General features: G+C 23.3%; 2 protein-coding genes across 2 annotated transcripts; one reads left to right on the top strand and one right to left on the bottom strand.

The window, feature by feature from the left end:
- Positions 1-474: 474 nt before the first annotated feature.
- Positions 475-2,447, bottom strand: OCT59_029112 (uncharacterized protein). Its single transcript, XM_025320165.2, has 4 exons — positions 1,879-2,447; positions 1,397-1,743; positions 1,243-1,330; positions 475-1,174 (listed from the first exon to the last, which is right to left on the bottom strand). Exons 1-4 carry the CDS (start codon positions 2,330-2,332, stop codon positions 558-560), a joined length of 1,506 nt encoding a protein of 501 aa, XP_025171976.2. The 5' UTR covers positions 2,333-2,447; the 3' UTR covers positions 475-557.
- Positions 2,448-11,151: 8,704 nt separating this feature from the next.
- OCT59_029113 (uncharacterized protein) lies at positions 11,152-12,310 on the top strand. The gene has a single exon (XM_025320166.2). It carries the CDS (start codon positions 11,255-11,257, stop codon positions 12,059-12,061), a length of 807 nt encoding a protein of 268 aa, XP_025171978.1. The 5' UTR covers positions 11,152-11,254; the 3' UTR covers positions 12,062-12,310.
- Positions 12,311-15,115: the final 2,805 nt, after the last annotated feature.

The raw sequence follows: 15,115 nt of genomic DNA on the forward strand, positions 1-15,115 counted from the left end.
TTCATAGTTCTGTTCATAGCTCGACCCAATTATGAACACCCTGACCAGATCAGCACCCTGTCCTCTAGCCTTTTCCGACTATGAACTACTTGGGGGGTCTGCGGCTCCGTTATCTGAGCGATCCGCGGCTCCAAAGAGATAACAGTAAATAATCAATCAACGGTAACCTATATTTTAAATGTATTTGTTATTAAATAACTTTTTGTTGAAGGTTTGGTTTTTATACATAGTAAGCATACCAGTACTTACATAGAATACTACTAATAGGTTAAAATTAAAATTAGATGGTAATATGTGACACGAGAAATTTCAGATTGAAAGTTGTATAATTTCTCCTGAAATTCTAAAAATTTATCAACAGCCTAATTCGATCATTTCGGTATTTTTTTAAAAAATATTCATTAATCTATTGAAACTTTTCATTATAAGTTCCGATCCGGAAGGTTACGCGAACCGAGATAACCATTTTAATTAATGATGATCAAAATTGTGAATTTTTTTGTAAATATTTTATTTATACTATGATGATAACAAAAAAATAAAGATTTTATTTAATTTTAAATATTCTCAAGAAATATATTACGATTAATTTGTTCTTGTTCTAAAAAATGATTAATGATTTCAATCTCATCATTATTAAAATTTCTTTTCTCTAAAATTTTTATAATATCAACCTTCAATTTCATAAAAATATGATTAATAATTATATTTTTTTCTCTCAATTTTTCAGTATATAACTTAGCATAATTTAATTCTGTCATCAAAAGATCTAAGCAATCAAAAATATTATCTTCGCTTTGTTGTTTCTCCAATGCTTTCTTAATATCATCAATAATATTTATTAATTCAATATGTATATCTTCCATCATATTAACAAAATTTTCATTCTTATCATTTTCAGAAATTGATAAAAATAATTTGTTAATATAATCTATTCTTTTTTTTCTTTGATTTATGAAGAATAATAACCAATCAGATGGTGAGAATTCAACAATGGTTTTAATATCTTTTATATGACGTTCTCTCTGTGTCCATAAGTCGTTTCCATAATATTTTAATAAGGATTTATAAGAGGCCCTTATATTATACATATTATCCGATATTAGTTCCAAGTCATAAATTGGACTTTTTCTTTTTAGTTTATTTAAGCAACGCTCGTTTGTACTTGTTAAAGCTAAAGTAAAAAGTGTGCAAATAAATAAACAGAATGAAACCATCAAATAATGATCAAAAAATACTTACAAGTATTAAGTGAAGCAGCATCATTTTCCAACGTTATAAGCCAATCTACATCATCTTTGAAAATCAGATGATACGCTTTTGATAGACACTATAGGGAATGTGTATAATAATTAATAATGATAAATCAATAGAAATACAATATTTAAATATTTACCTTAACTTCACAATCTTCATTAGTTATCCAATTTGTTCTATCAATACTATATTTACAACGTTCATCAGGTATACTACTAATAGTACCTAAAAAAATAATAAAGGCCACGATCATGCAATAATAATGTTTTGTGAATGTATTTCTTACTGTTTCCACAAAATTTTTCAACGTTGAGGTACGTGAAGTACGAGAATTTATGTTATTATTCTGTTCAGCAACATTATCAGCAGAAGAAGCGTAAGCATCATCATGATGTGTAAGATCGTCAACATTTTTTTCTTTCATTCTTCTTTTTCTTACAGCATTACTACCAGCAGATATACTTGATGTTGCTTCATCATTTATATCTTTGTAATCGTTGGTACATAAAATAAGTTTAGGTAAGTAGGTAAGTAAGGTAAGTATGGTAAGTATGGTAAGTATGGCTTAATTACAAGTTATTAATCTCTGTAAAAAACATATATATATAAATTTTTTCTTACTATCAAAATCATTATGGATATAATCATCAATTTCGTTCAATTGTACGGTAAATTTTAATTGACGTAATAATTGTTTATCATATACATCTTCAATTTCCACATCAAAGTCTCTAATAAAATCGTTACCTAATATAAATTCATCATCCCCTTCGATATAATTTACAACTAAAATTTTTTTTAATGTAATATCCATTTTTTCAACTCCAAGTAATATATGAAAATCCATTAAGATACCTTTAATATCATCATAATTAATTTCATTATATTGATCCTCATTATTATTATAAGATGTTTTGGTTAATTTTTTAATTAAATATTTCGTATCAATTTGATGTTTTTTTAATCTATCTAATGATATTATAGAATTCTTTCTTTTAATATCTAAAATACCATCAAATGAAAGTAAATTTGTAAAATATTGATATTTAAAACCATATTTCTTATTAATTAACATTATTGACAAAAAAGAATTTTTTGAGTATGGAGTACAGTTCGGAGAAAAAGTTTTTACGGTTAAAAAAGATGTGATATCGATTTATTATGAGTTGAGATTGATAACATAAAAAAAAAAAACGATCATCGAAATTGAAACGTTTTTTTGATAATTATATAATAAAAGCACATGATCAACTTATTAAAAAGTGGCTAGTATTAATCATAATCACTTCGGCTCCTATTCCCCTTTGAATTTTTCTATTGTTGTTAATTCTCTCATGAAGGTTAAACAAACCTTTTAAATTTGGGTTCATTCAATGATTTAAAAGTTCAATTTTGTTTAAAATAAAACTATAAAAAAAAAATATTTTTTTTTTTTTTTTTTTTGAATGAATTTAAAATTAAAATATCTTTTATTTATTTTAAAAACGCCTGATAATTTTTAGGTAATTTGGATCTTTCTTTTTTTTTCATTTTTTTTTTATATATATTAAATTTAGTAAAAAAAAATTTTTTTTTTTTTTTATACCGTTGTGATTTTTTAGTCGCTTAAACAAAAACTCCATATCTTGATTAAGAATAATTCTAATATTTTTTAAGGAAATTATCCGGATGGTAATCCGGATCCGAAAAATCGGATAATCCGCTAATGAATAATCGGAAGATCCGAAGGATACGGATCGATCGGTACTTTTTCTCCATACGGTAAATAAATTTTTGTGAATGAAATACCAAATATACCTTATACACCTTTTAAAAAGAAAAAAAAAACAATAACAGGTTACAACAATCAATATATTATAAAGTAAAAAGTAAGTAATATATACACTGTAATATTATTATTATTATTATTATTTATTATTATTATTATTATTATTATTTAAATATTTACAATGTTTCCATTATAATAGTCATATATGTACATTTATATAAAATATATAAGTATATATTTTAATTGGTTTAAAAATTTTTTAGGTTACAACGGTTATCAACGGTTACACCGGTTAATAAACTTAAATCATCTGATACCTTCACGTGATTTCATTTTTTCATTTTTTAATTTATTTTAAATTTATGTTACGTTACCTTTTAAACATAATTCGATTAGGGACTTGAGCATCTAATGTTTACATAATTATTAAACTTCATTATTATACCATATCAAGAAAACATTTAAAATATGTATAACCTTTTTTAAAAATAAAAAAAAAAATTTTTTAATAAAAGTAAATAACGTATAATCGAATAATATTTTATGTTAAACAAAATAAATTTTTTGTTATCATTTTACTATTCTTATTTTTCTGTTTAACTTATTTTATCTTGCTGACATAATTTTTTCATACTAGTCACGCCATCCATCTAATTATCTTTTAATGTACGTTAAAAATTAAACTTCTTACATTACATTATATTCATTATATTCAATCAGTTTTTTTTTTTGAATTTTTTTTTGAATATCCTTTTTTTTGAATATCCTTTTTTTTATTTTTTTAAAAAAAAAGAAAATGTGAATTAAACTAATTAAATTAATTAAATTAATTAAATTATAAACATTATAAACATTATAAACATTATAAACGCTACTCCATCTAATTACCCTCTTACGCAGGCTAAATTACTTTTTTACGCAAGTTAAATAATTATCTCTTACGTACGTTAAATTACTTCTTTACGCACGTTAAATTACTTCTTTACGCACATTAAATTACTTCTTTAAATTATCTTCTGCGCACGCTAAATTACCTCTTACGCACGCTAAAATTACCCTACGATTACTTCTTACGCACGTCAAATTACCTCTTACGCACTCTAGATTATGCTACGATTAGAAATATTCCCTCAAATGATTCTTTTATTATTATTAAAATTAAAATATTTTTAAAAAAATGACGATTAATTGTTCGTAAATTGGCCCATGAGATCTAAAAAAAGATCATCGCGGAGTAAAAGGGGTAAATCACTTTTAGTAAAACCATTCATTATTGACATTAAATTAATTAAATGTAGGGTATGAATATATTTAGACATATACATACTTTGACGTGAACGTGAACATGGTGTGAACATTGGGTGTGAATATTACTTGGGTGTGAATAAAATTGGGCGTGGGTATACTTTAACGTTGAACATACTTGAAAAAACTGGATAATACTTGGAGGGAATAAAATAAATTATTTCAAGATGATGATACTGAAAAATACCGATAATACCGAAAATAACCGTCATACCGATAAATCTCTGATTTTGAAGAGTAATATGTATAGTATTTCACAAGAACGTCAAGTTTGACGTTTTTAATTAAAAAAATCAATTTTTTTTTTTTGATTTTTTAATCACAAGAACGTTAAATTTTACGTTTTTAATTAAAAAAATCATTTTTTTTTGATTTTTTAATTATAAAAATGTCAAGTCTGACGTTTTTAATTAAAAAAATCAGTTCCTGTTTAAAAAACCTTGATACACGGAAATTACTGTACTTCATCCCGCGGAAATATAACGTATATATCAAGGAACCGTGTAATAGATGAACATTAGCCAGAAATTTTTCTTCACGTCTAAAAATTTTTTGATTAAAATAATAAAATTTTTTATTTAATATTTTTAATTGTTTGATGTATATATTTTTGAAATAAAAATTGTTGGAACGCTTTTTAAAAGGTTTCAATATTATTTTTTTGGTCTGCGCTACCTTTTCTTACGAATTTGATTAATTGCTCCGTCAATTTTTACGAATTTCTTATAAATGAATAATTGAATATTGAATAATTGAATAAATGGATAATTTAGCGAAAGTTTTCGTAAGTTAACAAAAGTTATCAAAAGTTATAAAGTTTTTTAATTCACCTAGTCGGTTCCGCCTCTTTTTACGAAGTATGCTCTGCGTCGTATTTATCGCAAGTCATTAAAGTTACAAGGTTTTACTGTTCTGGTCTGCTTCTTTTCACGAATTCCTTTTAGTCGACGCTACGAATTCCTTATAACTGGATAACTTAACGCAAGTTGTCGCAAGTTATCAAATTTTAATTCACCTGGTCGACTCTGCGATAGAATAAGTCATAGTTATCAAAAATTATAAGGTTTTAGTCGATTTTGCTTCCTTACAATAGAATAAGTTATTGTTATCGCAAGTTATAAGTCGACGCATCGTAAGTTATCGAAGTTGTAAGGTTTAATTCACCTGGTCGAGTTTTGACGTTACGAATTCTTTACAATAGAATATCGTGAGTTATCAAATTTGTGAGGTTTTAATTCACCTGGTCGAGTTCTGCAAGAATTCTTTACAATAAAATATAAGTCGACAGTCGACGCATCGTGAGGTATCAAAAGTTATAAGGTTTAATTGGAGTTTGCAAGAGGACGACGTTACGAATTCTTTACAGTAGAATATCGTAAATTATCAAAAGTTATGTTTTAATGAATTCTGCGAATTCTTTATCGCAAGAGGTCGACGTACAGTAGAATATCGTAAGTTATCAAAAGTTATGTTTTAATGAGTTCTGTGAATTCTTTATCGCAAGAGGACGACGTTACTAATTTTTTACAGTAGAATATCGTAAGTTATCAAAAGTTTATGTTTTAATGGGTCCTGCGAATTCTTTATCGCAAGAGGTCGACGTTATGTATTTTCTTTATAAATTGAGTAACTAATCATAAGTAATCGTAAATTTCATATTTGCATAGGGTACCATCATCTTTCAACTACGCCTCTTCTCAATTATTTTTCAAATAAAACACATAAAAAAAAAATTTTTTTTTTATTATAAATTAAAAGTAACTGGCTTGGGTAACGTAAATATGAGAAATAAAATAAAATAAAAAAAAAAATCAGGTAAATTTAATGATAATCTTTTAAATGGGATTGTTTTTCAGCCATTGTGGCTAAAAAGTTTTAATTAAAATTCTTTAAAGTTTTATTACAAAGTACAACCATACAAAACCAACACTTGAACATAATAGAAAAAAATATTTTTAAAATATTTCAAAAATTGAACAAAGAAAAATTGATTCGGTTTTTCCAAATAATTTTTCGATTTAATTGATAATCTCTCGATTTTTCATCTATCAATCAAAAAAAATAAAATAAAATAAAATAAAAATAAAAATAAAAATAAAAGAATATATATGTATGTATGTATAAGATATAACAGGTTTTACATTTCATTTACTAATATAGAGTAAAAAAAGCCAAGGAAATAGTTATTTCGTGATCATGTTCATGTGTTCAATATAAATCATATATAAATATATATAATATATAAAACATTCTACATTCTTTTTTTTTTTATCTATTTGATCTAAACTTTTTTTCGTCATTGAATAAGGTTAAAAAGGTATAAATATATAATCAAATAATCAAATAATCAAAATACATTAAATATATTTAGAAAAAAGTTTTGAACCAATAAAAAATCAATGTTTTGATTCGACTCTTGAAAAAAAAAAAAAAAAAAAGTTTCAGATGCAAGAACATTATAAGAAATTTATTTATTATTTTGAAACATATTCCCATTGAACACACATACATTTGATACAATATTAAAAATAGAAAATTTGAATTTTTATAAAGAAAAAAGAAAAAGAAAATATTTAAAAAAAAATATTCTTTAATAATATAATAACATAAATTTAAAATAAAAGGCTTTAATAAAAAAATATTGGTCGACGAAAAAAGTAAGGTTAATAAGCAATATATGTAAATCCGATCATACCTTAAGTAACCAAAATAAATTGTCGTGTAATCTTGTACTATAAATCATAAATTTTTAGTTGTTGGGAACTTTGTGATATTGTGGTAATTGTAGTATTTGTAGGTATTTGTGTTCTTTCAAAATTTTTTCTTACCAAATAAGGATTAAGTGATACGAAAATCGAAATATTTTTTTTTTTTCGATCAGAGAACCTTAATAATACTGTTGAATATTGTAATTTTATATAACGTATTATAATATAATATTTTTTTAATATTTTTTGATGATTTTTTTTTTTTTTTTTGACCCCTATTAATTCATTTTGAGGTGAAACATTTATTAAATTGAAAAGAAAATTCTTTTTTTCTATATTGATCTTTTTTGAGAAGTTCTTAAAACTTTAAGATAATATTTATTGGGTATTGGGGCTTGAATCATGTGATAATAATTGATCATTTATGGGTTTGGTTTCAAAAAATATATTTTATACATTTTATACATTTCTTTTTCAATATATTTTATTATTATTTATATTTAACGTAATATTTTACGTTTCTCAACTTCCCTTATGTATCAGATCTCTGTACTGTATTTCAAGTTGAAACGTATTTGAAAAAAATTATGAAATCTTTGATATAATCAATGAATATCAAATATAATTAATATATGTGAATATCAATGATATCAATGGATGTTATTTTCTCGATATTGAAACACTTTTTGTTAATCATGTCACTTTGTTATTTATTATAATAATAATCACTCATCCATTCAGGTTCATCATATGAAAATTACTTTTATATAATAATAATTTTAATTTATTTGAAATATATACAAAATATACAAAATATATTAAAAAAATAGTTTCACGTTATCATGTATTAAATAGTTTCACTCAACCTTACAATATAAATCCTGTTTATTTTTTTTTTTCCTGTTTCATAATAATATATATAAATTTCTTTATTAGAATTCTGCGTATATGTTCTTATCATAGAACCAATTTTCATTCTAAAATTCCATAAATAGTTCAATCTACAATTTTTTTTTTTATTTTTTATTCATACATATTTTTTCTAAATAAATAACTAGATTTTCTAACAAATCAGATGACGTTATCAAATTATTTATTTATATATGTTGCTTTATTTAATCAAAAGTAATAATAAATGAATAATAATAATGGAAATAATAAATAGCAAATAACAATAAAGTTTAGTCCAACTACAAAGTATAACCCTTGTTATTTAAAAAATACTATTTGCACTACAACTTTTACACAATATAAGTAAATACTATTTACACAATAAGTAAAATATAAGTAAAATACTACTTACTCAATAAGTAAATTTTACTTACACGATAAGTAAATACCACTTACAGAATAAGTTAATACTACTTGTACAATAGATACAAAAAAAAAATTTCCGTCTTTTTAAAAATCGTTAGCATGATCGAAATTCATTCATTTGATTCGATAAACTAAAATTGTAATACAAATGACACCAGCATCTGATTTATATTCATCAATAATAAAAAAAAAAAAAATCATTTTATTATTTTGTACTCAAATTTTAAAATTATTTACGCAATAAATTGATTGATATTGGCTATATCCCTGCATAACGGATATTATTAATTTACCGAAGTGCTCGTAACACAACATTTTAAAAATTGGTAATTGTGGGAATTTTGTGAAATATACTCGGTAAAATTACGTAATCAATGTCGTCAGATACCATTTAATACGTGTTAAGAATATTTTTTTAATATTCTGATTTTCAAAATAACCAACATAAAGCATATATATATATAAAGCATATTATCAAAAAGTACTGTATGTATATAAAAGTACATCAAAATAATCTTCATTACTCTTCCCCTTTTTTTTAAAACATGGCACTTTAAAAGTTAAAAGGTAAACGGATCATCGGGTAATACATGTAATACAACATCCCAAAAATTAGAATCTCGGTAAAAGTTAATCGTTTTTAATAGTGTAAATCCTTTAGAACATAATGCGATTAATGTAATCAGGTGTAAATTACTCAAATAAAATTGAATTACTAAATAAAGTAATGATTCTATCGGATTAGTAGCCGTAGTAGGTGAAGATTTGTTAAAAAGCATTCGGAACATTTAAATAATACTTTTTTGTGATTAAATATTTGTGGGAAAAATTGAAATAAGAAAAATTGTTTGGCGTTCAATAAAACCTCGTTCAGTTTAGTCTCCTACTTTCAGATTGGCTGTAATTTTAATCGCCTGATATACGTTCATTGATATATCATATTCAGAAATTTTTAATCATTTGGCGCATCGGACATATGGAAACATAAAAAGCAAAAGGAAGATGTAGTTGTGTAGTATGTAATATTTGTATAATAAAATATAATAAAATATAATATAGTAAAAATATAATAAAATAATATATTTAACATATTTTTTATATACACTTTATTCACAGTATACATATATATTTCTTTATTGATGCATAACGCAACATCACAATCATCATCAATCAATATTAATCATATCAGGAAATAAAAAATAGAGAAACTCATAACCAGATTGATTATTTTTGTGATTTTTGTGATCTTTTGACACGCTTTACGTTCGTGATAGAAATAAGAATATTTCTAAATATTACAATTATTTGTTTATTAAAAGTGCAATGGGGAAATTGTTTGTATGATTAAATTTTTATTGTGTCACCTTTTTTTTTTTACGTGAAATTTTTTTTTTTTTTTTTTTTTTCAACAAAGAAAAATAGCCTATAAAATAAAAAATAAAAAAAAAAATACAATAAATTTTTTTTTTTTTGCCGATTATGACCTTTCAAATAAAAAAAAAAAAAATAAATAAATATATTATTGGTATTGATAGTATGAAAAGCATATGAATTAAGTGGCGTTTTTACTATCATCGGAAATAAAAAAAAAAGATTATTTTAAATAAATTCGTTTTTTTTTATTGTGATTTATTTATAGTAATTTATAGTAATTTATAGTAATTTATAGAATTTATAGTAAAAAAAAAAATTTATAAAAAATTATATAATAAAAAAAATTAATTATTATATTTTATTACACGTTATCTTTTTTTAAAAAAAAATTTATTTTTTTTTTACTTTTTTTATATTTATTATTATTTTTTATTTATTTTTTATTAATATTTTTAATATTTTAATTTTAATTTTTTTATGTTATTTTTATTTTTACTTTTTCCTTTTTTAAATAATCTTTTTAAAATCTTTAAAAAATCTTAAAAATCTTTAAAAATCCTTAAAAAATCTTTAAAAAAAATCTTTTTTTATAAAAATTCCTTATTTATTACACGTCGATAATGTTCGGAAAGTTCGGAACGTCAAAAAAAGAATTCTATTTTTTTATATCGAAATACTTAATATATCGAAAATACTTAAAAAGTACAAGAAAGTGAAATCATTTTAATGCAAGATTACCGTAAAAATAAAAAAATAATAGAATAAAAAAAGTTTTCAATAGAATCAAAAAGAATAAAAAAATTGTTTTAACCAGATTTATCAATTGATTTATCCTTTATATAATTTAATATTATATCAATTTAGGAATTTGATACAAGATAATATAATAAACAAATCAAGACTTTAAATAAACATATTTCATTTTAACAATCAATCGATCTCTCTTATTTTAAATCATTTATTAAATATTTATTTTATTATACATACATATTATACATATTATACATTATATATACATATACATATTACATATTACATATACATATATAATATATAATATATGTATATAAATATATATATACGTACAGTAAATATAATATATAGTATAAATATTTTTCATTTTTTTTCAGGAGCGATTACTTAAACAAGTATAGTTTGAAAGTCGCAGTTATTTCATTGCATAGCCACAATCAAACTTTATTAATAATATATATATATATTTATTTATTTTTTTTTACGGTAGTCAATATACGACGAATTAAGAAATAATTAAGTTCCTATAGTTTACAAATAATAGAAATTCATTGCCAGTTCTGTCCTATTCTTTTTTTATATTTTTTGTGTAAACAAAAACATTGATCAAAAAAAGTTCATGAAAAAAAAAACATAAATATGCTCCATGAAAAACAAAATTTTCCTTTTGATAGTCAAAAAAAAATTTGGGAAAAAAAATTTTTTTTTTAAAAAAAAATAAAAAAATAAAAAATAAAAATAAATAATTAATAATAATTAATAAACAATAAAAATGATTGGACATTCAACTTCACGTGCTTGTGTTTTCATAAATTCAAATAATCCATCCTTACCCAGTCAATTAATAAATTCTCCTACTCCTTTGATACGACCACCATTTCCTCCTACAATAGATCCACACGATCTAATTTCTCCAGTTAATACTTCAAAGGATTCTAAGGATGATTTAAGTCAAAAAAAGCTTCGTACAAGGGCTCCTAACGCTTTTATAATTTATCGTAAGGTTTTTATTGAAACTGCACGTTCTCAAGGTTATTATTTACCAATGACTGTGATTTCTTCCATGGCATCTCAATCTTGGGAAAAAGAAAATGAAGTGGTTAAATCTGAATATAGACGTTTAGCAAGGGAAGCTTTTAATATTCATTGTGAAATGTTACCAAAATCTTTTTCTCCACGTCGTAGAAAAAGAGAGAAATGGAACATAATCTCTTTTGATGACCAAGATAATAATAATAATAATAATAATAATAATAATTTTATGAGAACGAAGAAAGAGGAATTACCGGGTTTATTTAGTTGGAATAGTCGATCTACTACTGAACCTTGTATTGAACATGTTACTTTTACAAATCCAATGTTATCATCATCTAATTTATGTTCATCCGGTTTATCCGGTTCCCCTGAATTAAGTAATAATATTCTTTTAAAAGAACATTATAATCCTGCTCTTAAATTACCCCCTTTAATTCCCTCTAATAATAAGAATCATGCGATGCATACTTCACTTCCTAAATTATTTAAACCTGTAATTTCTAGTAAAATTCGTTTATTATTGAATGATGATGATGATGAATAAATAATAATAATAATAATAAAAAAAAAAAAGGTATTTGTATTTTTTTTGTTTTGTATATATTTATATATACGGGTTTTTGTTTCTTTTTTCTGGGATTTTATTTATTTTTATTTTATTTTTTTATTATATATATATATTTGCATTATTATGAGATTAGTTGATTACTATTTTTTTTAAAAAAAATTTTCTTGTAAATAACTCCGACGTATAATGATACATTTTTGTAATAGGAACAAATTTTTTTTTTTTAAAAAAAAAAAAAAAAAATTATTTTTTTTTCATTAATAAAAAAAAGATCTCTTTTCCTTATACTGTAAAAGAATATACTGTAAAAGAAATATACTGTAAAAGAATATACTGTAAAAGAATATACTATAAAAGAAAGATACTATAAAAGAAAAATACCGTAAAAGAATATACTGTAAAAGAAAAATACTGTAAAAGAAGATACTGTAAAAGAAATATACTGTAAAGAAGATACTGTAAAGAAAAGAAGGCTGTGTAAATTTATTATTATATTACAAAACGTTTCACAGAGAAAAGACATTTTTGACATAATTTATTGAAAGACGAAAATTAAGGTACGATCTACAAACTATTCGTCCCACTTCTCTTCTTTGTTAAAAGAAACAAAAAAAAAGAAAAAATAAATCAAATGATCAAAATAGTAATTATATACCATTATCAAACATTCCTAATTTGAATTTGTTTGATGATTAGATGATGACATATTTTTTTTTTTTCTTCAAGAAAAGGTTTATGTATACATTTTGATTGTAAAACTTAAGATTACTTAAGATTTGCTTTATAATGAATTTCCTTAATAGTATAAATCCGTCATTTCGGTATAAATCCGTTTTTAACGATATAAATCCGTTTTTTTTCATTTTAAGAAAGACTCTCGCTTATCTTGCATAAAACCTTCGTTAAACTTTTCGTTACACGTGATTTTTACTATTTTTGATTCCATCTTTTTTTTTTTGATTGTTTTAAAAAAGAAATTCTATGAAAAATAAATAACATATGTAAATTATGTAAAGTTTATCAAAACACTTAAAAGTTGGATCACGATAAAAATTACCTTTTTCTTTACAATATTTTCTTTTTTGCACTACTTTTTCTTTTTTTGCACTACATAAAAAAATAAAAATATCTTTTTCCTTTATAAATGTATCCAACTTTGGGAAGAACCGGATATATTATAATTCCGATAGATTTAGTATATATTATAGTATTCTTTATTAAACCAGATTTTTTTTATTATTTTTTTTTTTTTTGTGATCATTTTCATGCAGTAAAATGAGTAAAATGCTATTTTATTGCTAGAAAGGTTTATCGTTAAAAAAGATTTTCTTTTAAATACGCCAAAAGGTAATGATTTATTTTTTTATTGTCGGAAAATAGTATACCAAAAAGTATATATTTCGGAAAGTAAATATTACTTTGAATAAAAATAAGGTTTTTTTTTTTAAAAAAAACTTGTTAAACTATTTTTATATGCACCCGCGAAAAAAAATATTCAGAATAATTAAATGAAATATGGAAAGACGTGATGACGACAAAAAAGAGCGTAACAGCCCCAGTGGGTCTGAGCTCCCTATTTGAGGGAATGGACTAAACTATTTGAGATTAGTTTGAAGTTAGACACTGAAAGTCTGAAAGTCTGAACCTGTTACATCAACCCCTATAACTTAAATAATCTTAAATCCTAAATTTATCGAAACTTTAAACAATAAAATCATCTAACCTTAAAATTTTTTTTTTCTTAAACGTTTCAAATATTTTCTAGCCCAAATTAACTTATGAAATTTGATTTTATAACGCCAAACATGACCAAAATATGACCAAAACATGGAGATAATGTGATGTCACCAATAAAATGTTCGAGGCGTTATTTACAAAAAGCATCATATCATAAAATATCATAATTCGAGGCGTTATTTACAAAAAGTATCATATCATAAAAATATCATAAAAATATCATAAAAATATCATAAAAATATCATAAATATCATAAATATCATAAAAAAAAGTTTTTTTTTTTGTATGAGAAAAAAATGAAAAATTAATTATAAATAGTTTCAAGTTTAACTTGTACAAATACTTGAAAAATTTTTAACGATTCGATCCGATATTCCGAATCATGAGATATCATTCAGATAGATACTTTGATTAGCATATCCGGAATATCCGGATCATAATCTGGATTCTTACTTTGACTTGATAGATAAACTCGAAACTATAAAAAAAAAAAACGCTAAAATTAATCGTGATATGTCCGATTTTTAATTTGAATAAAAAACTTGAAATTTGAAATTAATCGATTTTAATCGAAACTCTAAATTATAATGAACCTGTGAGAAAAAATATCTAATAATGACGTACCTTTTTGTTTTGAAGGATAGAAAAACGTAGATCTTGGTGTTGTAATATAAACAATAATAAGCCACGTGTGTAATGTCAGTGTAACTCCCGATATTCCAGATTATAATCTGGATTCTTAACCAAATTTTGATTTTTGGCCGAAATCTAAAAATAAGGTTAATTTTAGTCAGAATTAAGAATTATCCGCTAAAGTAACAAAAGTGACATAACACATGATTTACGGTTATGCATCTCAATATTCAATACTCCTTTTTTTTCTATCGTTAAATTTTCATCGGATATAACCGAATTAATCGAATTCCTAAATTACACCATGAAATTTGTGTTGTTAAATAACATTTGTTTAACTCAATGATCAGTCAATAAATTATTTATCCGTCAAAAATTCGAACCCTTAATGTGGGGGGTTAAAATCCTCAATAAGAAAACTGCAAGAAAACTGCAAGAAAACTAAGAAACCGTAAGAAAACTGTACAATATAATCTACAATATAATCCCGACATTCATAATTCTGAAATTCACTATCCCAAAAAAAAGTTTACAATCTCAAAATTTTATTATTCCTCATTATAGAATCTCGATATAAAAAGTTATTATTATTTTGTGGAAAAAACAAAATTATTAACATATTATTATCGGATTATTTGACACAACCTTTCTTTGTAATAA

The sequence above is a fragment of the Rhizophagus irregularis genome, chromosome 9 (genome assembly GCF_026210795.1).
Source record: "Rhizophagus irregularis chromosome 9, complete sequence".
Taxonomy (NCBI): Eukaryota; Fungi; Glomeromycota; class Glomeromycetes; order Glomerales; family Glomeraceae; genus Rhizophagus; species Rhizophagus irregularis.

What these genes read in the sequence shown, in the direction of transcription:
- OCT59_029112 (XM_025320165.2), bottom strand. Translation starts at nt 2,332, where the DNA reads ATGTTAATTAATAAGAAATATGGTTTTAAATATCAATATTTTACAAAT. An exon ending in ATGAAGATTGTGAAGTTAAG is followed by an intron (nt 1,331 to 1,396) that starts GTAAATATTTAA and finishes CATTCCCTATAG; the next exon opens with TGTCTATCAAAAGCGTATCA. An exon ending in TGCTGCTTCACTTAATACTT is followed by an intron (nt 1,175 to 1,242) that starts GTAAGTATTTTT and finishes TTTTTACTTTAG; the next exon opens with CTTTAACAAGTACAAACGAG.
- OCT59_029113 (XM_025320166.2), top strand. Translation starts at nt 11,255, where the DNA reads ATGATTGGACATTCAACTTCACGTGCTTGTGTTTTCATAAATTCAAAT.